This window comes from Lethenteron reissneri, chromosome 67 (genome assembly GCF_015708825.2).
Source record: "Lethenteron reissneri isolate LAM-NWPU_2019-01 chromosome 67, ASM1570882v1, whole genome shotgun sequence".
NCBI lineage: Eukaryota > Metazoa > Chordata > Hyperoartia > Petromyzontiformes > Petromyzontidae > Lethenteron > Lethenteron reissneri.
This window is the reverse complement of record NC_083845.1, coordinates 5,010,710-5,035,953: the sequence shown is the minus strand read 5'-3', so window position 1 is coordinate 5,035,953 and position 25,244 is coordinate 5,010,710. Positions and strand designations below refer to the sequence as shown.

At 49.5% G+C, this 25,244-nt stretch overlaps 1 protein-coding gene across 1 annotated transcript; it reads right to left on the bottom strand.

Annotated features, from left to right (window-relative positions):
• Nucleotides 1–144: 144 nt before the first annotated feature.
• On the bottom strand, nucleotides 145–24,723 carry LOC133360160 (adenylate kinase 8-like). Its single transcript, XM_061578759.1, has 13 exons — nucleotides 24,591–24,723; nucleotides 21,319–21,403; nucleotides 20,152–20,201; nucleotides 18,033–18,146; nucleotides 16,285–16,353; nucleotides 14,956–15,037; nucleotides 13,111–13,182; nucleotides 11,702–11,902; nucleotides 9,586–9,717; nucleotides 9,070–9,159; nucleotides 4,850–4,991; nucleotides 2,269–2,349; nucleotides 145–1,094 (listed from the first exon to the last, which is right to left on the bottom strand). Exons 1-13 carry the CDS (start codon nucleotides 24,672–24,674, stop codon nucleotides 833–835), a joined length of 1,464 nt encoding a protein of 487 aa, XP_061434743.1. The 5' UTR covers nucleotides 24,675–24,723; the 3' UTR covers nucleotides 145–832.
• Nucleotides 24,724–25,244: the final 521 nt, after the last annotated feature.

Genomic DNA, 25,244 nt, shown 5'->3' with positions numbered 1-25,244 from the left:
AATAATGCTCTGACAGTGTCCTTTATTTCACCGGGCAAGGTCCTGAAGGCTCTTTTCAGCAAAGGTCCTGCTTGGGATGTTTGGCCAATGACTTGAGTGTGTGCTTGCGAGAGTGCCCGGAGAAAGCCTTCACATGCGAGGAGATAGGCTTTTGAGCAAATATTTATTTTTATGATCGGCCAAAAAAAAAAACAATGCAATTTTTTTAAATTTTACCAGGCAAGGCCCACTGAGCGGTACAGCTCTTTTTAAAAAGCGACATGGCCATAAATTATAGCTCAACTAAGTGGCTTATCAAGTGGACATTTATATAAGCAGCCAAATACTTTAAATGCGTGTTGTTGATTCTAAATGTGGAGGGGAAAACCGGAGGACCCGGAGAAAAAATCCACGCGACCACAGGGAAAAGAGAGACACAAACTCCAAATATACAGCAGCAGGCGTCAGGGTCAGGATCGAACCCACGACCTCCTGCACACCAGGCGAGGGAGTTAACATCTCCTAGTCACGGTGATGATGATGAGAGAGAGACACGCAAACTCCAAATACACAGCAGCAGCAGGCGTCAGGATCAGGATCGAACCCACGACCTCCTGCACACCAGGCGAGAGAGTTAACATCTCACCCTCGAGTCCCTGAGCACCCCCTTCAGCTGTTGGCCATCGTCTTTACTTCCACATCACCGTGTCGGCGAGTGACTAGTCATCCCGTTGAGCAATCTGCCAATCACTTGATCCTCCGGGTCATCCCCATCACTCGCCTACTCTTGACAGCCACTAGTCAATGCTGCAAACTCAGTCGCCCCGACCCCTCCCCCCGCCCACCCGAGCCGCTAGTCGCCCTCGCGGGCGTTGGCGGGCAAGGCGTTGACGGGCAAGGCGTTGACGAGGCGGCTCTCCAAGTGCTCCAGCACGGTGTGGGGGTCTCTGTCGGCGTTGACGAGGACGGCGCGCGGATGCAGGAGCCGAGCGGGTGCCACCAGCGAGCGGAACTCGCGCAGGCGCTCGCGTACCTCGGCCTCCGAGTCGCGCGGGTGCTGGCGGCAGCGGGCCCAGACGGCGCCGTCTGGGGCCGGGCGGAATATCTCGTGGTACCTGCACGCGACCACCGTGACCGCGACGGCGGCGATGCACCGCGGGTTAAAGGGCACGACGCCCGTTGTTATTTTTTTACGGGGTTCAAGGGTGAGGCGCAACTACTCGCGTGGTGCGCAGACTACCGCGCGTACGAACCGCGCCGTCGGCTACGTACGGTGCGAAAGAAGTTCAACATACATCCTGCCCATAGACTAACAATGCCCATATACTCAACACTGCCCATAGACTAACACTACCCATAGACTCAACACTGCCCATAGACTCACACTACCCATAGGCTTCCACTTCCCATAGACTCAACACTGCCCATAGACTCAACACTGGCCCATAGACTCAACACTACACCATAGACTCAACACTGCCCATAGACTCAACACTGCCATAGACTCAACACTGCCCATAGACTCAACACTACCCATAGGCTTCCACTTCCATAGACTCAACACTGCCCATAGACTCAACACTACCCATAGACTCAACACTACCCTAGACTCAACACTGCCCATAGACTCAACACTACCACAGACTCAACACTGCCCATAGACTCAACACTGCCCATAGACTCAACACTGCCCATAGACTCAACACTGCCCATAGACTCAACACTGCCCATAGACTCAACACTGCCCATAGACTCAACACTGCCCACAGACTCAACACTACCCACAGACTCAACACTACCCATAGACTCAACACTACCCATAGACTCAACACTACCCATAGACTCAACACTGCCATAGACTCAACACTACCCACAGACTCAACACTGCCCATAGACTTCCACTACCCAAAGACTCAACACTACCCACAGACTCAACACTGCCAATAGACTCAACACTACCACACTCAACACTGCCAATAGACTCAACACTACCCACAGACTCAACACTGCCCATAGACATCCACTACCCAAAGACTCAACACTGCACCTCCGATTAGCACGGTTGGCTACGTACGGTGTGAAAGAGGTTCAACACACACGCGTACAGACTACCTCGCGTGCCATAGACCCCGCTGGCGGCCCACGCCCGCACGTCAGCCCATTTCACGCGACTGGCCAAAACATTCCCAACCCAGCGCCTCGTCCTGAGAGGGAGTCCCGGACTCGGTGAACCTCTCCCCGGAGTCAACAGCGGGAGGCCCGTGGTTGTTCGTTGTGCGGCGCGCGTACCGCTCGCCCGTCACGGGGTCCGTCTTCCGCAGCGACGTGCGCTCCACGGCCGTGTCGTCCGGCACGTCGAGGATGAACACCCTGGGTAGTTAAGCACAAACACAAAGACACAAACGCAAAGACACAAACTCAAATAAACAGCACGAAGGTACACGACTCACGATTGTGACTTTCACACAGCGTCTGCATGCGAGCGCGCATATAAAGAGGCCGCACAGAAGTAGCGGGCGTAATAGTTTGGTCTACGGATCACTGTGTGAGTCCGTGTTTATCTAAGTGAGGCGCTGGGTGTCTGTGAGGCTATGGATCTCGGTGTGAGTCGATGGGTCTCTTGTGTGGAAAGCCTCGCTGAGTCCCGCAGACTCTTTTCAAGAGGGTCCTGCCAACTTTTCACACGGTTGAGTTTTTCGCAACTGAGTCATCGGCGAGTAACGTTTGTGGGCTGCGGGGCTGTTGGGTTGTCAGCTGCGGGCTGTTAGCTGTGGGTTGCGGGCTGTTAGCTGTTGGCTGTGGGCTATGGGTGGTGGGCTGGGGGCTGTTGGCTGTTAGCTGTGGGCTGTAGATGATGGGCGGTTGGCTGTGGGTTGCGGGCTGTTAGCTGTTGGCTGTGGGCTATGGGTGGTGGGCCTGGGGGCTGTTGGCTGTTAGCTGTGGGCTGTAGATGATGGGCGGTTGGCTGTGGGCTGTTAGCTGTGGGCTGTGGGCTATGGGTGGTTGGCTGTTAGCTGTGGGTTGCGGGCTATGGGTGGTTGGCTGTTAGCTGTGGGTTGCGGCTATGGGTGGTTGCTGTTAGCTGTGGGTTGTGGGCTATGGGTGGTTGGCTGTTAGCTGTGGGTTGTGGGCTATGGGTGGTTGGCTGTTAGCTGTGGGTTGTGGGCTATGGGTGGTTGGCTGTTAGCTGTGGGTTGTGGGCTATGGGTGGTTGGCTGTTAGCTGTGGGTTGTGGGCTATGGGTGGTTGGCTGTTAGCTGTGGTTGTGGGCTATGGGTGGTTGGCTGTTAGCTGTGGGTTGTGGGCTATGGGTGGTTGGCTGTTAGCTGTGGGTTGTGGGCTATGGGTGGTTGGCTGTTAGCTGTGGGTTGTGGGCTATGGGTGGTTGGCTGTTAGCTGTGGGTTGTGGGCTATGGGTGGTTGGCTGTTAGCTGTGGGTTGTGGGCTATGGGTGGTTGGCTGTTAGCTGTGGGTGGTGGGCTATGGGTGGTGGGCTGTGGGTGGTGGGCTGTGGGTGGTGGGCTGTGGGTTGTGGGCTATGGGTGGTGGGCTGTGGGGTGGGCTGTGGGTGGTGGGCTGTGGGGTGGTGGCTGTGGGTGGTGGGCTGTGGGTGGGGGCTATGGGTGGTGGGCTGTGGGTGGTGGGCTGTGGGTGGTGGGCTGGTGGTGGGGGTGGGTGGTGGGCTGTGGGTTGTGGGCTATGGGTGGTGGGCTATGGGTGGTGGGCTGTGGGTGGTGGGCTGTGGGTGGTGGGCTGTGGGTGGTGGGCTGGGTGGTGGGCTGTGGGTGGTGGGCTATGGGTGGTGGGCTATGGGTGGTGGGCTATGGGTGGTGGGCTGTGGGTGGTGGGCTATGGGTGGTGGGCTATGGGTGGTGGGCTGTGGGTGGTGGGCTGTGGGTGGTGGGCTATGGGTGGTGGGCTATGGGTGGTGGGCTATGGGTGGTGGGCTGTGGGTGGTGGGCTATGGGTGGTGGGCTATGGGTGGTGGGCTGTGGGTGGTGGGCTGTGGGTGGTGGGCTATGGGTGGTGGGCTGTGGGTGGTGGGCTGTGGGTGGTGGGCTGTGGGTGGTGGGCTATGGGTGGTGGGCTATGGATGGTGGGCTGTGGGTGGTGGGCTATGGGTGGTGGGCTGTGGGTGGTGGGCTATGGGTGGTGGGCTGTGGGGGTGGCTATGGGTGGGTGGGCTGTGGGTGGTGGCTGTGGGTGGTGGCTGTGGGTGGTGGGCTATGGGTTGGTGGGCTATGGTGGTGGGCTATGGGTGGTGGGCTGTGGTGGTGGGCTATTGGTGGTGGGCTATGGGTGGTGGCTGTGGTGGTGGGCTGTGGGTGTGGCTGTGGGTGGTGGGCTGTGGGTGGTTGGGCTGTGGTGGTGGGCTGTGGGTGGTGGGCTGTGGTGGGTGGGCTGTGGTGGTGGGCTATGGGTGGTGGGCTATGGTGTGGGACTGTGGGTGGTGGGCTTGTGGGTGGTGGGGCTGTGGGTGGTGGGCTGTGGTGGTGGGCTGTGGGTGGTGGGGCTGTGGGTGGTGGGCTGTGGGTGGTGGGCTATGGGTGGTGGGCTGTGGGTGGTGGCTGTGGGTGGTGGGCTATGGGTGGTGGCTGTGGGTGGTGGGCTGTGGGTGGTGGCTGTGGGTGGTGGGCTGTGGGTGGTGGGCGGTGGGTGGTGGGCTTTGCTTGGGCTGTGGGCTGTGGGCTATGGGTGGTGGGCTGTGGGCTGTGGGCTGTGGGCTGGGGGTGTGGGCTGTGGGTGGTGGGCTATGGGTGGTGGGCTGTGGGTGGTGGGCTGTGGGTGGTGGGCTGTGGGCTGTGGGCTGTGGGCTATGGGTGGTGGGCTGTAGGCTACGGGTTGCGGGCGGCAGGCGCCGAGGCCGCACCGGTTGGGGAAGATGCCGTCGGACTGCAGCAGCGCCAGCTGCTCGGCGACGTGCAGCGGCCCGTGCAGCACCCAGCCCCGCGCCGTCGCCTCGCGCCCCCTCAGCCGCTCCGCCAGCAGCCCAGCCACCAGCAGGTCCGGCACTGCACGGCGCCGGCACGGAAGGTGACACCAAGCGGGGGGGGGGGGGGGGGGCAGGGGGGGTCACCGAACTTCCCCCTCCGCGGAGGAGTCACCGGACGACACGCGCGTGTTCACCTACAAGGACACTCAATTGATTTTGATAATGATAATTGTTTTTTTACCCTTCTATCTGGCAACAAAACTGACACCTTTTTTACAAGGAGTCATGTGTTTGCATTGACCACAATACACCTAAGGTCGGAATGCAAAAAAAAAACACAACTCTGATAATGTATGCACTGTCCTTGAAATTGATTGGTCCGCACCCGAGACAGCTTTCCTTAGAGCCTAGTCTCACATGGTGTTGGACCAGATGACGCCAAAAGGCGCACAACTCAAAGACAATGCATCATCAGAGTATGAGAGCTCGGGGTAAGCATTTACACCATTGGAACCTCATTTGCCAGTAAAAATATGATAATTGGTTTTTTACCCTTCTATCTGGCAACAAAACTGACACCTTTTTTGTACAAGGTGTCAGTTTTGTTGCCAGAACTGACACCTTTTTTGTACAAGGTGTCAGTTTTGTTGCCAGATAGAAGGGTAAAAAAACAATTATCATATTTTTTACTGGCAAATGAGGTTCCAATGGTGATTTTGATAATGTTGAAGTTCTGTGCAAAACTAGCTACTACTGGCCAAGACTAATTAGAGAATCTATCGAAATTGAAAGAAAGTAAAATAATTTTAACCGTTTGGATAGCTACCGACTTAGTGCTGCGTGGAAGTGAATTATCAAATAATACAATGTTTAAATGCATGCCTATACAGGCCACCATAATTCAATAAGGATTACCATTGGTACGGATATTTTAATACACAATTTGACAAGAAGGACAAGATCAAAGTGCCCGCATGATGCGCATGCATAATGTGCCTTGACTCAAGAGTGCAGAAGTGTGGTCCCCACATCTACGCCTCTATATAAGGAACGAAACAGGTGGACTTCTCCACAAATCTGGCTGTCGCCTGATGAAGCTGGTTGTAATTACTGGCGAGACGTCGTACTCAAATTGTAAATGTTGTGGCTTGGCTCTCCAACACACCAGTGTGCTGTACTAGTATACTACACCATACACTACACTGTACACTACACTATACACTACACTATACACTACACTATACACTACACTATACACTACTCCACTATACACTACACACTACACTATATACTACACTAAACACTACACTATACACTACTCCACTATACACTACTCCACTATACACTACACTATACACTACTATACACTACACTATATACTACACTATACACTATAGACTACTATACACTACACTATACACTACACTATACACTACACTATACACTACACTATACACTACACTATACACTACTATACACTACACTATATACTACACTATACACTATAGACTACTATACACTACACTATACACTACACTATACACTACACTATACACTACACTATACACTACTATACACTACACTATATACTACACTATACACTATAGACTACTATACACTACACTATACACTACACTATACACTACACTATACACTACACTATACACTACACTATACACTACTATACACTACACTATATACTACACTATACACTATAGACTACTATACACTACACTATACACTACACTATACACTACACTATACACTACACTATACACTACACTATACACTACTATACACTACACTATATACTACACTACACTATACACTACACTATACACTACTATACACTACACTATACACTACACTATACACTACACTACTATACACTACACTACTATACACTACACTATACACTACACTATACACTAGTGCTGTACTAGTGACGAATTGGGCACGTTCTGTTTACATGACAACCCTCACTAGTTGGCTGTGTCGGGTGGTGGCGGGTTTAACGACACATTTATATATTTACGTGATCTAACCAAAGAAACCTCTTATGGATGATATTGGTCGCGAAAGCCTACGTGTTAAACGAACACGTTACACTTTGACCCAGTTCACACAGTGGGGGGGGGGGGGGGGGGAGTGGGGAGCGGAGAGAAGTCAGCATTTTCAAACTCCCTCTGTTACCAGGAGCAACGTTCATCACGTGATGACCACATTAATGTTATTTTTTTTTATTCTCGGATCTCGAATTTAGCCAAATAACGTGCAAACCGTATTGGACGTGATTGATGACCAGACTGAGACCATCACACTCGCTACAAATGAGACCCCGGCTTAGTCAGATGTGGATTCGAACCCAGGATCTCAGCAGTAACAGCTCTGCACTCTGACCTCCAAGCCACCCCGTCACCTCGACACACGACTAATAGCGAGGCCATCCGACTGATGGTCAGAATCAGAATATCTATTTATGCTGAAGGAATCCGATGAGCTATAACGCTCTTTCTCACAGATGTCCAGTGTGGTTCACCTTCCTGCCGGTCAGCACTTATCACCTGGTTGGCAAGTGAGGTCACCTGACTGCTGCTCACTGCAGTTACCTGGCTAAACAGATCACCCATTGGCTAGCCAGCTTGGCCAAGCGACATGACAGTTGAGGTCACATGACTGCTGCTCACTGCAGTTACCTGGCTAAACAGATCACCCATTGCCATTGGCTAGCCAGCTTGGCCAAGCGACATGACAGTTGAGGTCACCTGACTGCTGCTCACTGCAGTTACCTGGCTAAACAGATCACCCATTGGCTAGCCAGCTTGGCCAAGCGACATGACACTTGAGGTCACCTGACTGCTGCTCACTGCAGTTACCTGGCTAAACAGATCACCCATTGGCTAGCCAGCTTGGCCAAGCGACCTCACAGTTGTGGTCACATGACTGCTGCTCACTGCAGTTACCTGGCTAAACAGATCACCCATTGGCTAGCCAGCTTGGCCAAGCGACCTCACAGTTGTGGTCACATGACTGCTGCTCACTGCAGTTACCTGGCTAAACAGATCACCCATTGGCTAGCCAGCTTGGCCAAGCGACCTCACAGTTGTGGTCACATGACTGCTGCTCACTGCAGTTACCTGGCTAAACAGATCACCCATTGGCTAGCCAGTTTGGCCAAGCGACATGACAGTTGCGGTCACCTGACTGCTGCTCACTGCAGTTACCTGGCTAAACAGATCACCCATTGGCTAGCCAGGTTGGCCAAGCGACCTCACAGTTGAGGTCACATGACTGCTGCTCACTGCAGTTACCTGACTAAACAGATCACCCATTGGCTAGCCAGGTTGGTCAAGCGACATGACAGTTGAGGTCACCTGACTGCTGCTCACTGCAGTTACCTGGCTAAACAGATCACCCATTGGCTAGCCAGTTTGGCCAAGCGACCTCACAGTTGAGGTCACATGACTGCTGCTCACTGCAGTTACCTGACTAAACAGATCACCCATTGGCTAGCCAGGTTGGTCAAGCGACATGACAGTTGAGGTCACCTGACTGCTGCTCACTGCAGTTACCTGGCTAAACAGATCACCCATTGGCTAGCCAGCTTGGCCAAGCGACCTCACAGTTGTGGTCACCTGACTGCTGGTCACTGCAGTTACCTGACTAAACAGATCACCCATTGGCTAGCCAGCTTGGTCAAGCGACATGACATTTGCGGTCACCTGACCTGTGGTCACTGCAGTTACCTGACTAAACAGATCACCCATTGGCTAGCCAGCTTGGCCAAGCGACATGACAGTAGCGGTCACATGACTGCTGCTCACTGCAGTTACCTGACTAAACAGATCACCCATTGGCTAGCCAGCTTGGTCAAGCGACCTCACAGTTGCGGTCACCTGACTGCTGCTCACTGCAGTTACCTGGCTAAACAGATCACCCATTGGCTAGCCAGCTTGGCCAAGCGACATGACAGTTGTGGTCACCTGACTGCTGCTCACTGCAGTTACCTGGCTAAACACATCACCGATTGGCTAGTCAGCTTGGTCAAGCGACCTCACAGTTGAGGTTACCTGACTGCTGCTCACTGCAGTTACCTCGCTAAACAGATCACCCATTGGCTAGCCAGCTTGGCCAAGCGACATGACAGTTGTGGTCACCTGGTCGCCGGCTCTCAAGGTGCATCTTGACCGCCTGGCCCGTCGCGCTCTCACCGGCCGCGGCCTCCAACAGCAGCTTCCTGTATGACACTGCGCAACTCACAACAACAATGACGATGACGATGACCGCCATCCTCCACTGGTGTTTGAAAGGCATATTCGGCCCTCAGTAAAGGAAAAATTTTCCACGGCTCCCGTACGGAAAGCCCTCATTGAACGCGGTGGTAGTAGATGCGTTTCCTGAAAAACGTCGCGTGAAGCAAAAAACGCATCGAGCGAGAAGACAGATTCCCCACAAATGCTGTAAGCGTAAAGTTTGGCGAGATACGATGTACTACGTACACACGCGGTGAGATAGCCGGGCAAATAACTCAGGGTACGCCACCGTTGCGTTTCTGTATCACTGCGTGCTCATGTATCCACTCCGCTCAGCCGCGCAGCTCAAGAAAATAATTCGTTGTCGACAACTTGGGGAAACCGCGTTGTAACGACGCGGCCGCCCGGGGCTTCACCCACCGTTGAGCAGGCCGTACTTGAGTGCGAGACGCGAGGCCTGGAGGTCTTTGCCGCTGCCGGGAGGCCCCAGCAGGAGCAGGCGGGCCGTGCCGGGCCCCAGAGGCCGCTCGCGCTCCGCCACAAGCGTCAGCACTGACGGGACGAGAGAAACACACCGTCGACGTGTACGCTTATTGCGGACGCCGTTTTTTTAATCCTTTATATTAAGTTCGCTTGCTTGCTTGCTTGCTTACGACCGTGCAAATCTTTCGGTCGTTTTTTAACCCACTTCCCGTGATCCAATCGAGCTGACATTTTGCACACAGACTCGTTGTGCGTGACAATTTATTTTCGTGAAATTTTTTTCCCCAAATTTTCCACTTTTTAGGAAAAAAAAAATTCATATTTTATTTCAAATACCAATGTGATAAAAATTAAACTCTTACTCAAGAAAAACAGAAATGAATAATAAAATAAAACCGATGCCACGCATATAAAGGATTTATAGTGAAAAACTTTGTTTTTACGGGTTGATTTTTTCTTTCGCTCAGCGGGCGCCTTCGAAAATGTTTCTTGCCAAAGTGCAAGCATCTCCAGTTTTGCAGGTGCAGCATCCGGGAGTTATGGAGGCAAATGGAAAGCTATAATAAATAACATACAGGAGGTCGTGGGTTCGATCGCGACCCTGACGCCTGCTGCTGTATATTTGGAGTTTGCGTGTCTCTCTCTCTCTCATCATCATCACGGTGGCTAGATGTTAACTACCTCGCCTGGTGTGCAGGAGGTCGTGGGTTCGATCCCGACCCCAACGCCTGCTGTATATTTGGAGTTTGCGTGTCTCTCTCTCTCATCATCATCACGGTGGCTAGGAGATGTTAACTACCTCGCCTGGTGTACAGGAGGTCGTGGGTTCGATCCCGACACTGACGCCTGCTGCTGTATATTTGGAGTTTGCGTGTCTCTCTCTCTCTCATCATCATCACGGTGGCTAGATGTTAACTACCTCGCCTGGTGTGCAGGAGGTCGTGGGTTCGATCCCGACTCCGACGCCTGCTGTATATTTGGAGTTTGCGTGTCTCTCTCTCTCATCATCATCATGGTGGCTAGGAGATGTTAACTACCTCGCCTGGTGTACAGGAGGTCGTGGGTTCGATCCCGACACTGACGCCTGCTGCTGTGTATTTGGAGTTTGCGTGTCTCTCTCTCATCAGCATCACGGTGGCTAGGAGATGTTAACTACCTCGCCTGGTGTGCAGGAGGTCGCGGGTTCGATCCTGACCCTGACGCCTGCTGCTGTATATTTGGAGTTTGCGTGTCTCTCTCTCGCTCTCTCTCCCCGTGGTCGCGTGGATTATTCTACGGATCCTCGGGTTTTTCCGTGCACATTTAGAAGCAACATGTGTTTAGTGATTAGCTACTGCTATAAATTTCCACACGATGATAAGCCACTTTGCTGGGCCATCATTTGTGATGGCCAGGTCGCTTGTGACAAAAGAGCTACATTGCTCAGTGGGCCTTAACTGCTAAAATCAAAATTGCTTATAGTTCATAGTTTAGTTTAGTAATTCTCCTGAGCGTGTGCGATGGCGCTTCAGTTTTTTTCAGTTTCAGTTTCATTTATTAGGTATAACCCTGTGAGCCATGCGGCTCTTGACTCGGGTGCAACCGCGACAAACAAAAACATGAACAAGAAACATCTTAAAGTGACTACACGCAACAGAAAAAATCCAGGAAAAAACAGCAAAGTCTTCCAGAAAAAACACCGTATATCAACGCTGTATGCAAAAATCCCAGTGGAAATGCAAGTCAAACAATAACAACCATAAGACAATTTAGATTAAAGTTATCAGGCCTACTACAACAAACAAACAAGGCTAAACATGGCTAAACCAAAACGTTTTCAAAATAACCAAAATAAAGCTATAAAAACAATATAACAGTGAAGTTTGATTTAAAGCGTTCGTGACTGCAGGGATTCATATTCTTGGTTCTTTTGGTAAATTCCCTTCTACGTGACTTTACCGAAAGAACCAACAATACAACGTAACGGTGATCATAGGAACTGTGATTCAAATTTAACTATAAACGATACACACGTAACATGCACGACCAAACTTTGCAGCCATAGCTGGCTTGCCTTGTGCCAGCAGGTCGGGCGCCGGCTGGTCGGCGTTGACGCTGCGCAGGTAGCTGGGGTAGCAGGCCTCGACGGACCACGCGTCCCTGCGGTGGCACCGCAGCCGCTCCGCCGTGCGCTCCTCGGAGATGCCCGGCGGCGCAAGCAGGCGGGCGCGCACGCTTGGCTCACTGGGCCAGGCGAAGGTGGCGTGGTACACGTCTGCCGTGGAGACAAAAGACAAAGATCCCCCGTATAGCCTTAACAGACTGTAGGGGCAAGTGCTGTTAGCGAGCACCTATGAAGGCCGGAACGGTACACGAGGGGGTGGGTGGCCAGCACCACGCCCGACCGCCTTTGTCTCCCCAGTGGGCGATGTTTACACACCGCACCAGGTACTCATTTAAGGCTGAGTCGACCTAGGGGAGGCCCAGGATCGGTTCAGAAATCGTCACTGGTGTTAGCCGTGAGCGAGAATCGAACCCGGGTCGCCAGGTCCATAGCGCAGCGGGATAACCGCTACACTACCGCTCCCCTTTCGCGGAGACACACACGCACGCACGCGCGCGCGCAACCCGCGATCGTGCAATGATCTACATTTTAGATTTGAAGCTTTCGTGACTGCAAGGATTCATATTCTTAGGTTTTTAGTCACGTAGGTAAAAAATGTAAATTAATAAAAGTAAAATAAAATAAAAATCACGACGTTTCGGAGGCAACACAAGCTTCCGTCTTCAGGTGGAACCGTCACAGCCCGACAGCTGTATCAAGTGAATGGTTTATTTTATTTTACTTTTATTAATTTTAATTTTTTACCTACGTGACTTTACCGAAAAAACCTAAGAATATGATCTACATTTGTTTGTCAAATCAAATTACGAGTGCCTTTTTGCTCTCCGTGACACTCTTATTACCCAGGGAACCGTTACTTATAGACATAATCTGCAGTTATAGTAAGAGGTTTTTACCCTTTTATCTGGCAACAAAACTGACACCTTTATACAAGGGATCATGTTTGCATTAACCACAACACTTGCGGTCAAAATGCAAACAAAAAGACAACTCTGATCATGTACGCACTGTTTTTGAAATTGAAACCCAATTATACCCCAGCCAAACCCCTGGCTTCTAACCACACTCGCCGATTATACCCCAGCCGTTCCCCTGGATTCTAACCACATGACCCAATTATACCCCAGCCGTACCCCTGGCTTCTCACCACACTCACCGGTTATACCCCGGCGAAACCCCTGGCTTCTAACCAGACTACCCAATTAGTGTGGTTAAAGGCCAGGGGCACGGCTCTAACCACGCTGACCAGCCAGACCCTAACGCGGCACGGCGTAGCCACCCGCCGCCACTCCTCCTTGGCACGAGTGAGGCGGTGAGGCTGTTGTTGCGGGGGGGGTCGCCACCGCCGCCTCTCTCACCTCCGGTGAGTGGGTCCACGCGCTTGCCCTGGTTGCGTTCTATGAGCACGGCGTCGGGGGCATCCAGCATGACTGCACACGCGAACACGCACGCAATTTAGCAATTATTTCAAACAATCTGTAATAAAAAATGTTTCTTTTACGGGCTGGATTGTGTAAATATAAATGTGTATCGTTAAACCTGCCACCACCCGACACAGCCGATGAGGTGAGGTTGTGTCGTGTAAACACAACGTGCCAATTAGTGACTATCTTCTTAGTTCTTTCGGTAAAGTCACGTCCTCGACGGCTGCTTGCGTTGTAGCCGAAACGTCGTGAGAATTATGTTATGATGTTTTATTTTTATTATTTTATTATTTCCCTTCCACGTGACTTTACCAAAAGAACCAAGAAGATGAATCCCTGCAGTCACGAATGCTTTAAATCGAAATTAGTGACTACTTCAGCACCCCGGTGTGTTGGAGAGTAAACCCACGCAACTTACAATGCGGGTAACGTGACGTTTCGCTGGTGATTACAACAACCAGCCTCATGAGGCGATTAGCCAGAATTGTGACGAAGCCCTCCTCCACCTGTTTCAGTCTTTTCAAACAAAATCTTCCCAAATGTTTTATCCCGAGTGTTCCTATCGGCGTCACGTTGTCATGAAACGTTCAGTGCTCTGTCCTTTTTCAAAGCGGAAGTACAACTGTGGCATGCCAGCTTCTGGGACAACTTGTTGTGCAAGGCATTATTATAAGGTCGCGCCTCACCATTGGAACCTCATTTTCTAGTAAAAAATATGATCATTGGTTTTTTACCCTTCTATCTGGCAACAAAACTGACACCTTTTTTACAAGGAGTCATGTTTACATAGACCACAATACCTGCAGTCATAATGCCAACAAAACACACAACTCTGATAATGCCAGAGTTGTGCGCCTTTTGGCGTCATCTGGCCCAACCCATGTGAGACTAGGCTCTAAGGAAAGCTGTCTTGGGTGTGGACCAATCAACTTCAAGGACAGTGCATACATTATCAGAGTTATGTTTTTTGTTTGCATTATGACTGCATGTATTGTGGTCTATGTAAATATGACTCCTTGTAAAAAAGGTGTCAGTTTTGTTGCCAAATAGAAGGGTAAAAAAACAATTATCATATTTTTACTGGCAAATGAGGTTCCAATGGTGTAAATGCTTGCCCCGAGCTCTCATACTCTGATGGTGCATTGTCTTTGAGTTGTGCGCCTTTTGGCGTCATCTGGTCCAACCCATGTGAGACTAGGCTCTAAGGAAAGCTGTCTCGGGTGTGGACCAATCAACTTCAAGGACAGTGCACACATTATCAGAGTTATGTTCTTTGATTGCATTATGACTGCAGGTATTGTGGTCTATGCAAACATGACTCCTTGTAAAAAAGGTCGCACCTCATTTCACGTTAAGTGCTTGCCGCAAACGAACCACATCACCTCGCTGATCTCGTCACGGAGAATAAACCACCATCACGCGGACTGCGGTCATCCCCGCAGCGGCAGCGGCTTTTAGCTGGTCGTCGAATAAAGACGTTCACCACGTCGCGCGCTTTCAAGTGCGCTTCCGTAGCCGTCTGGAACGCTCTTCCTTCTGATATTTAGGAATCCACCAGAGCTAAGCACTTTTAAATCATCCATATTGAAAACTGCTTTTGTGTGTTTAGTTTGTTGTCCTTCCCCCGCACCTCCGATTAGCGCGGTCGGCTAGATACGGTGCGAAATAAGTTCAAGATACGTACAAGCAATTGCGGGACAATGCCTTTACCCTAACAGCGTGATTGCCGGTTGCACTGTGAGTGCCGGTGGTGAGGTGACGGGGTAACGCAGTGCTCACCCACGTGGCGAGGGGCGATTCCCTTCTCCTGCAGCAGCAGCGCCTGTGGCCGCGTCTGAGGGAAGTCTTCAATCAGCCAGCCCTGCCGCGCAGCGACATGCAGACAGGGGGAGGCGAGAGGTGAGAGCACCGGGGGGCGGGGGGGGGTGGTGTTAGTGGTGGACTGCGGTGGCGAGATGTTAACTCCCTCTCCTGGTATACAGAAGATCGTGGGTTGAATAATAATAATAATAGTTCAATTAGTAACGCGCGCAAATTTGCAGACGTAGTGGCCGCAACTCAGAGGCGCGGAGCCGAGCTCAGAGTCGCTCAAAAGCATGATTGTAGAGGTGAGTTTTTAAGTCTCTCTTGAAGGAGGCGATTGAGGTGATGCTGCGAATGTGCAGAGGGATATCGTTCCAGAATGTTGGGGCTGCCACCGAGAAGCGGCGCGTAGACGTGATGACCATCCTGGATCTTGGTATCAAGAGGAGGTCGTGAGTCGCGCTGCGCAGGCATCTGCCGTGTGCTGAGCTGCAAGTTGTCAGTAATGAAGAAAGGTACGGCGGGCAGGCGGATATGAAGGCGTTGTGGCAGAGGCAGGCGATCTTGTATGTGACCCTACTGGCGATGGGGAATTCCGTCCCTGACGATGCCTGTATCATTTCAGTTCGCGTGTTCTGCCCGTGGTCTCGTTACTTTTTCTCCAGGTCCTCCAGTTTTTCCCTCCACATTTATAATCAATGCGCGTTTAAGAGCATTTAGCTGAATTTCGATGTAAAGCTTTCGTGACTGCAGGGATTCATCTTCTTGGTTCTTTCGGTAAAGTAATATTTTTAATTTTATTATTTTATTGTTTCCCTTCTACGTGACTTTACCGAAAGAACCAAGAAGAAAAAATAAAAGGAGCATTTAGCTGCTATAAATTTCCACATGACGACAATCCATTCCGTCACTTCTGAAAAAGAGCAGTATGGCTCAGTGGGCCTTACCTGGTCAAATAAAATTGCTTCGTAATAGTTTACGTTCTGAAGGCCCTTTTCCATTCGGGTTACACCTGACTTGTTGATGTTCCCGCGCTACTCGTCTGGCTGGGACTCTCCATCGATCGTCACGTCCCCTTCCGTGCGTGTGTGCGTGTCGACGCTTTGTCTCTGGGTCGGTCGTGATCAAGTATGTTCGTATGTAAGAAATTAGTTTGCCAATCCAGATGATTATTTTAAAAGTGCATAGCTCCAGTGGCTTCCTAATATCGGAAGACAAAAGAGCATTCCAGGCGGCCGCAGAGGCACGGTGAGGAAGGGTGAGGCACGGTGAGGACGTGGAGCCTCGTGCCCCAGCAGGTGGCACCTGTTTGATGCAGTCGTTCTCAGTGAGCCTGTCTTGCACGAGTCTCACCCATAGGCCGGGCGGCACTTCCTGCGGGAGCCATGCACACACAGGATGCACGCGGCACGCAGAAGGGGTTGACTTAAACGCCAGCTAACAGTTTACACTATGAGATCTCTTTTACCAGTGGCAAAATATAGTAGTAGGTTTTTACCCTTTTAAACTGGTACAAAACTGACACCTTTATTCAAGGCATCATGTTTGCAATAACCACAACACAAGTAGTCAAAAAAGCAAACAAAAAGAAGAAAGCCGTCTCGGGTGTGGACCAATCAACTTCAAGGACAGTGCATATTATTATCATTATCAGAGTTGCTTCTTTTTGTTTGCTTTTTTGACTACTTGTGTTGTGGTTATTGCAAACATGATGCCTTGAATAAAGGTGTCAGTTTTGTACCAGTTTAAAAGGGTAAAAACCTACTACTACGCCAGGTAACAGCTCGCTGGCATTTCACCAAATTAACCGGAACACGCCCGATCTCTGTCAGAGCTCGGAATCTAAGCAGCATTTGAGCCTGGATAGTGCTTGGATGGACAACCACAACGCACAAAGATGCTGCGTTTAGTGTATTGTCCTTACCCTACACCTCCAATTAGCATGGTCGGCTACATTCGGAGGTTACAAAAAAAGTGTAACTTACATACGTGCACACGTCTATAGGCTACGGGGTCACGTGGTGAGCAAAAGAGAGCAGTGCAGGACATTCCACTGCTGCGCTGAACTTCTATGTTCCCGCGTTTTAAATAAAGGATGTGCGTGCGCTGTGAAGCCTCGTGACCCGAGTTCAATTTTGGCGTCACGGCTGCCATCGGTGGCGGGCGATGTCTGAACCGCTGCTGAATCCCTCCCCCCCCTTCCGCTTCACCAGGCCAGGCTGACCAGCGTGGTGAGTGGTGAATCGTGGCCAAACAACCCCAATGACCGGCATGGTGTTGAGGGGGTAGGGGGTGGGGGGTCCTTCATCCAGTCTAGAGGCCACTGGACGGTCAACGCGTTGTATGGCAAACAGGGCCATACTAAGACGCAGTCCAGCCGTCCTGAGTAGCAGCACTCACGTGCGTTTGCATGCGCGGATTGGGAGCGGTAGTGTAGCGGTTAACGCACTGCGCTACGAACTCGGCGACCCGAGTTCGATTCCCGCTGGCGGCTACCACCAATGACGATTTTCTGAACCAGTCCTGGGCCTCCCCGAGGTTGAATAAGCCGCAAATGACCACCTGGTGCGGTGTGTAAAAACATCGCCACTGGGGAGACAAAGGCGGCCGGGCAAAATGTTAGCCGCCCACCCCCTCGTGTGTCGTGCCAGCTTTCATTGGTGCTCGCTCATTGCACTTGCCCCAACAGTCTGTGAAGGCTATACGGGGGATCTTTGTCTTTGGAACGGTAGTGTAGTGGTTAGTGCACTGCGCTATGAACCTGGCGATCCGAGTTCCGATAACGCGCTCATGAAAAATATCCGTGACGGTTATCTGAACCGCTCCAGGGCCTCCGCTAGGTCGACTCAGCCTTAAACGAGTACCTGGAATATTGTGTTAAATATCAGCACTGGGCAGACAAAAGCGGCAGGACGTGGTGCTGGCCACCCACCTCTTCACGTGCCGTACCTGCCCTCATATGTGCTTCCTAACAGCACTTGCCCCAACAGCCTGCTAAAGGCTACACGGGGGATCTTTCTCTTTGTGTATGTGTGAGAACGCGCACCACTTACCTGGCCGATTTCCTTCAGCCGTCTCACTTCTCCCGCAAAGTCCGAGCTTGTGTTGGAGACCAGTCTGTCCATGCTCACGTGCACCGCTCCCAGCCTCTCGCACGCAAGCCTTGCCTGGACACACAGAGCCAACAGACCCGCGCCTCCAATTAGCACGGTTGGCTACGTAAAGTGCGAAAGAAGTTCAACATACCTACATCACACTGCCCATAGACTCAGCACTATCCATAGACTCAACACTGCCCTTAGACTCAACACTGCCCATAGACGCAGCACTACCCATAGACTCAGCACTACCCATAGACTCAACACTATCCATAGACTCAACACTATCCATAGACTCAACACTATCCATAGACTCAGCACTATCCATAGACTCAACACTGCACCATAGACTCAACACTGCCCATAGACTCAACACTGCCCACAGACTCAACACTACCCATAGATTCAACACTACCCATAGACTCAACACTACCCATAGACTCAACACTGCCCATAGACTCAACACTACCCATAGACCCAACACTGCCCATAGACTCAACACTACCCATAGACTCAACACTGCCCATAGACTCAACACTACCCATAGACTCAACACTACCCATAGACTCAACACTACCCATAGACTCAACACTACCCATAGACTCAACACTGCCCATAGACTCAACACTACCCATAGACTCAACACTACCCATAGACTCAACACTACCCATAGACTCAACACTACCCATAGACTCAACACTGCCCATAGACTCAACACTACCCATAGACTCAACACTGCCCATAGACTCAACACTGCCCATAGACTCAACACTACCCATAGACTCAACACTGCCCATAGATTCAACACTACCCATAGACTCAACACTGCCCATAGACTCAACACTGCCCATAGACTCAACACTACCCATCGACTCAACACTATCCATAGACTCAACACTGCCCATAGACTCAACACTGCCCATAGACTCAACACTACCCATCGACTCAACACTATCCATAGACTCAACACTATCCATAGACTCAACACTGCCCATAGACTCAACACTGCCCATAGACTCAACACTACCCATCGACTCAACACTATCCATAGACTCAACACTGCCCATAGACTCAACACTGCCCATAGACTCAACACTGCCCATAGACTCAACACTGCGCCTCTAATTAGCACGTGTGTCTACGTACGGTGCAAAAGAAGTTCAACACACATACGTTACATAAATCCCCTGGTTTACACGTTTTTTTTATGTTATCTCTTCCCATAATTGTATGACGATTGCACTATCGACGTTGCGTCATGAATACGAAAAGAATCGGCAATGGCCTGAAGCGATGGGCCACTGCTGGTCGTGGACCGTGTGGATCAGAATCAGAATCTTTATTTATCCTTGGAGGAATCCGATGAGCTATGAAGCTCTTTTTACAAATGTCCAGTCGGCGCGGGTCAGGATGTTACAGCAACAACCAGTACAAAAACACGATAGGAGTGCAAAGTATAAGAAATCTACGCAATTCACTAAATATAAATACAAATAAATACAAGTATACGAGTACAAATTGCAAGTACATCAATTCCTGACAATTTTACAACACCAAATGCAATCTTGGGCAAGGTAGCACAACGAAAAAATTAACCAGTAAAATCAAAGTTTTTCACTATAAATCCTTTATATGCGTGGCGGCTAGAGTCCTCTCGTCCTCTGGCTTGAGATGGCTGCCACCTATGGGTCAGATGATTGTCTGGCAGCATTAAGCAATTGGTAATTACATTTTTTTTTTAAATCCCTAAAAAGTGTAAAATTTTGGAAAAAAAATTTCACGAAAATAAATTGTCACGCACAACGAGTCTGTGTGCAAAACGTCAGCTCGATTGGATCACGGGAAGTGGATTAAAAAACGACCGAAAGATTTGCACGGTCGTAAGCGCGCAAGCAAGCAGGCAAGTGAACTTAATATAAAGGATTTAAAAACAGTCCCAGACCACAGCAAAACGAGACACACAGTTGCCCCTCAATAAAATGTCATATTAACATTGAACTATCGATACTACACGGGGGGTAATGGATCAGATTCCCCCCTGGGGTAACCCGTCACAGAGACTCGCTGGACTTACAATCGTGGTCTTGCCAGAGGCAGGAGGCCCCAGTAGTAGGATCCTTGGCACTGCAAACATTCGCCGGCATGCGTGTCGTGTTAATAATCACACAGCACAGTAATGGTCAGGGGCAACACATTTGGTAGCCGCTAACCCAACTTCTAAACAGAGGGGAGGGGACAGGCCATATGCTGTGCCCCTTTCAGCTAATAGCCTAGCGTGGTGTTGTGGTGGTGGTGTGGTGGTGTGGTGGTGTGGTGGTGTGGTGGTGTGGTGTTGTGATGGTGTGGTGGCGTGTTGGCGTGTTGGTGTGGTGGTGGTGGTGTGGTGGTGTGGTGGTGGTGATGTGGTGATGTGGTGGCGTGGTGGTGTGGTGGTGTGGTGGTGATGTGGTGGTGATGATGACACCAACAGCGATGCCGATCATGGTGATGATGATGATGATAGTGATGATGACACTAACAGTGATGCCGATCATGGTGATGATGATGATGGTAGTGATGATGACACCAACAGTGATGCCGATCATGGTGATGATGATGATGATGGTAGTGATGATCATGGTAGTGATGATGACACCAACAGTAATGCCGATCATGGTGATGATGATGATGGTAGTGATCATGACATCAACAGTGATACCGATCCTGGTGATGATGATGATGATAGTGATCATGACATCAACAGTGATGCCGATCATGGTGATGATGATAGTGATGATGATAGTGATGATGATGATGATGGTAGTGATTATGACATCAACAGTGATGCCGATCATGGTGATGATGATGATAGTGATCATGACATCAACAGTGATGTCGATCATCGGGATGATGATGATGGTAGTGATGATCATGGTAGTGATGATGACATCAACAGTGATGCCTATCATGGTGATGATGATGATGATAGTGATGATGACAGCAAGAACGATGCCGATCACACGGTAGCGACGGCCGCGATGGCGATGATGACGATCATGCCGGTCATGAGGATGATGCCGGTGGCGGTGAGGGAGGTGATGATGGCGACAGCAGCTTTGGCGGCGATGGCGATGATGCGGCGACGGTGGTCACGGCGACGATGGTCATGGCGACGGTGGTCACGGCAACGGTGGTCACGGCGATGGTGGTCACGGCGACGGTGGTCATGGCGACGGTGGTCACGGCGACGAGGGGTCCTCACCATCCTGGTTATCGCGGTTGATGGCGTCGATGAAAAACTGGATGGGGTCGTCGGGCTTGTGTATGAGCACCTGCTCCAGTAGATTCTGGGAGGGAATCGCATCAGAATTCAGAATCTTTATTTATCCTGGAGAAATCCGATAAGATAAGAAGCTCCCCCCAACCAACAGATGTCCAGTAGAGGCGGCTAAGAAGGTTACAGCATTAAAATCACTAAACAAATGGATATAAATAAATAAACAATATATAAGAGCAAATTGCATAAAGGACATCAATTCCCACCCCACATTTTCCTAATGACGACCGCTTGTGTTGCGATCGAAACGTCGTAGTTTTTTTAGTTATTTTATTTGAACCTATCCACGTCACTTCACCGAAAGACCCAAACGATTTCGATTTGAAGCTTTCGTGACTGCAGGGATTCATCTTCTTGGTTCTTTCGGTAAAGTCACGTAGAAGGGAAGTAATAAAATAATAAAAATAAAACATAATAAAATAATTCTCACGACGTTTCGGCCACAACGCAAGCAGCCGTCCTCCGGTGAAGAACAGGTCTGTCGGAAAGACAGTGTCTGAATGACCATTCGCTGTCTCCCCGACAGACCTGGTCTTCACCGGAGGACGGCTGCTTGCGTTGTGGCCGAAACGTCGTGAGAATTATTTTATTTTTATTCTTTTATTATTTCCCTTCTACGTGACTTTACCGAAAGAACCAAGAAGATGACCCAAACGATATCAATTCCCCCAAACATTTGGGCGGGCAGCAAACGCAACTGCAACAAATAATCGCGGGGTCACACCAACACGACAACGCAGAGACCCTCAATAAAATTTTTATTTTATAATTTAATTTTTATTATTTTATTATTTCCCTTCTACGTGACTTTACCGAAAGAACCAAGAAGATGAATCCCTGCAGTCACGAAAGCTTTAAATCGAAATTTAAAGCGCACGAACGTTTGAACTCTCGCGCCTCCTATCGTCACACGGGCCACGCAGCACACGCGGGTGTCTGTTGCCCCTCGTTGTTGTTGTAGTTGTTGTTGTAGTTGTTGTTGTAGTTGTTGTTGTAGTTGTGGAGGTCGTGGCTCAAGTTCAAGTTCATGCATTAGGTATAGCCCTGTGAGCCATTCGGCTCTTGAATCGGGTGCAACCGCAACAAACAAAAAACATGAACAAAAAATATCTTAAAGTGACTACGTGACTGAGTGCAAACAGAAAATCCAAGAAAAGACAGCAAAATATTGCAGAAAAAACACCGTGTACACCAACGCAGTGTGCAAAAATCCCAGTGGGATGCAAGTCAAACACCAACAACAACCACAAGACAACTTAGATTAAGGCCATCAGTCTAACTCTGTACTACAACAACACAAACATGGCTAAACCAATACACATTTCAAAATAACCAAAATAAAGCCAAGAAAGTCAAACAACAACAACAACAACCACAAGACAACTTAAATTAAGGCCATCAGTCTTAACTCCGTACTACAACAAAACAAACATGGCTAAACCAGTAAACTTTTCGAAATCACCAAAATAAAGCCATAAAAGTCAAACAACAACAACAACAAGAACCACAAGACAACTTAGATTAAGGCCATCAGTCTTAACTCCGTACTACAACAACACAAACATGGCTAAACCAATACACTTTTCGAAATAACCCAAATAAAGCCAAGAAAGTCAAACAACAACAACAACCACAAGACAACTTAGATTAAGGCCATCAGTCTAACTCCGTACTACAACAACACAAACATGGCTAAACCAGTAAACTTTTCGAAATCACCAAAATAAAGCCATAAAAGTCAAACAACAACAACAACAACCACAAGACAACTTAGATTAAGGCCATCAGTCTTAACTCCGTACTACAACAAAACAAACATGGCTAAACCAGTAAACTTTTCGAAATCACCAAAATAAAGCCATAAAAGTCAAACAACAACAACAACCACAACCACAAGACAACTTAGATTAAGGCCATCAGTCTAACTCTGTACTACAACAACACAAACATGGCCAAACCAATACACTTTTCGAAATCACCAAAATAAAGCCATGAAAGTCAAACAACAACAACAACAACCACAAGACAACTTAGATTAAGGCCATCAGTCTAACTCTGTACTACAACAACACAAACATGGCTAAACCAATACACATTTCGAAATAACCAAAATAAAGCCAAGAAAGTCAAACAACAACAACAACCACAAGACAACTTAGATTAAGGCCATCAGTCTAACTCTGTACTACAACAACACAAACATGGCTAAACCAGTAAACTTTTCGAAATCACCAAAATAAAGCCATAAAAGTCAAACAACAACAACAACAACCACAAGACAACTTAGATTAAGGCCATCAGTCTTAACTCCGTACTACAACAAAACAAACATGGCTAAACCAGTAACTTTTCGAAATCACCAAAATAAAGCCATAAAAGTCAAACAACAACAACAACCACAAGACAACTTAGATTAAGGCCATCAGTCTAACTCTGTACTACAACAAAACAAACATGGCTAAACCAATACACTTTTCGAAATCACCAAAATAAAGCCATGAAAGTCAAACAACAACAACAACAACCACAAGACAACTTAGATTAAGGCCATCAGTCTAACTCTGTACTACAACAACACAAACATGGCTAAACCAATACACATTTCGAAATAACCAAAATAAAGCCAAGAAAGTCAAACAACAACAACAACCACAAGACAACTTAGATTAAGGCCATCAGTCTAACTCTGTACTACAACAACACAAACATGGCCAAACCAATACACTTTTCGAAACCACCAAAATAAAGCCATGAAAGTCAAACAACAACCACAAGACAACTTAGATTAAGGCCATCAGTCTAACTCTGTACTACAACAAAACAAACACGGCCAAACCAATACACTTTTCGAAATCACCAAAATAAAGCCATGAAAGTCAAACAACAACAACAACAACCACAAGACAACTTAGATTAAGGCCATCAGTCTAACTCTGTACTACAACAACACAAACATGGCTAAACCAATACACTTTTCGAAATCACCAAAATAAAGCCACGAAAGCAATGAAAAAGCGATCATAAAAACTGTGACGGAATTTTCACAATAAACGGCATAAACAACATGTACTACCAAAACCTTGCATGAGCCACTCCACAACAACAATGGGAGTATTATACATTTTTCAATGCACCTTTAAGATCAGCACACTAAATCAAAACACAGGTTACACTTTGTATCGATCATCTCCACTCGCCTTGCAGATGTCGAAGAGGCCATGCGCCTCGGCGTAGACTTCCAGATCAGGCGGCACACACAGCGGCCTCTGAGTAGCGTCCATTGCTGATGGCGGCGTCTCGCGTCTCCATGGCGACCACCGGCAGGGGGGGCGGGGCTTCTCGCGTATCCATGGCGACCACCGGCGGGGTGGGGCGGGGCGACTCGCGTCTCCCTGGCGACCACCGGCAGGGCGGGGCGGGGCTTCTCGCGTATCCGTGGAGACCACCGGCGGGGCGGGGCGGGGCTTCTCGCGTATCCATGGAGACCACGGGCAGGGCGGGGCGGGGCTTCTCGCGTATCCATGGAGACCACGGGTAGGGCGGGGCGGGGCGGGGCTTCTCGCGTATCCGTGGAGACCACCGGCGGGGCGGGGCAGGGCGGGGAGCCGGACGTGACGTTTGTGGCAGCCATCTTGGTGAGGGAGACGGTACGTTTTGTACTACGAGGTTCAAAGCAGCCCATCTTTGTCAGGGAAAATGTGTAAATATAAGGGGGGGGGGATGTGACGTCACATCAAAATGCGCAACTTTAAATAAATATACAACACGTTCTACTTAATTAAATAGACTTTTAAATAAATGTTTCTCCTACAACATCAGAGTGCAGCGCCACATTGTATACGCACTACAAT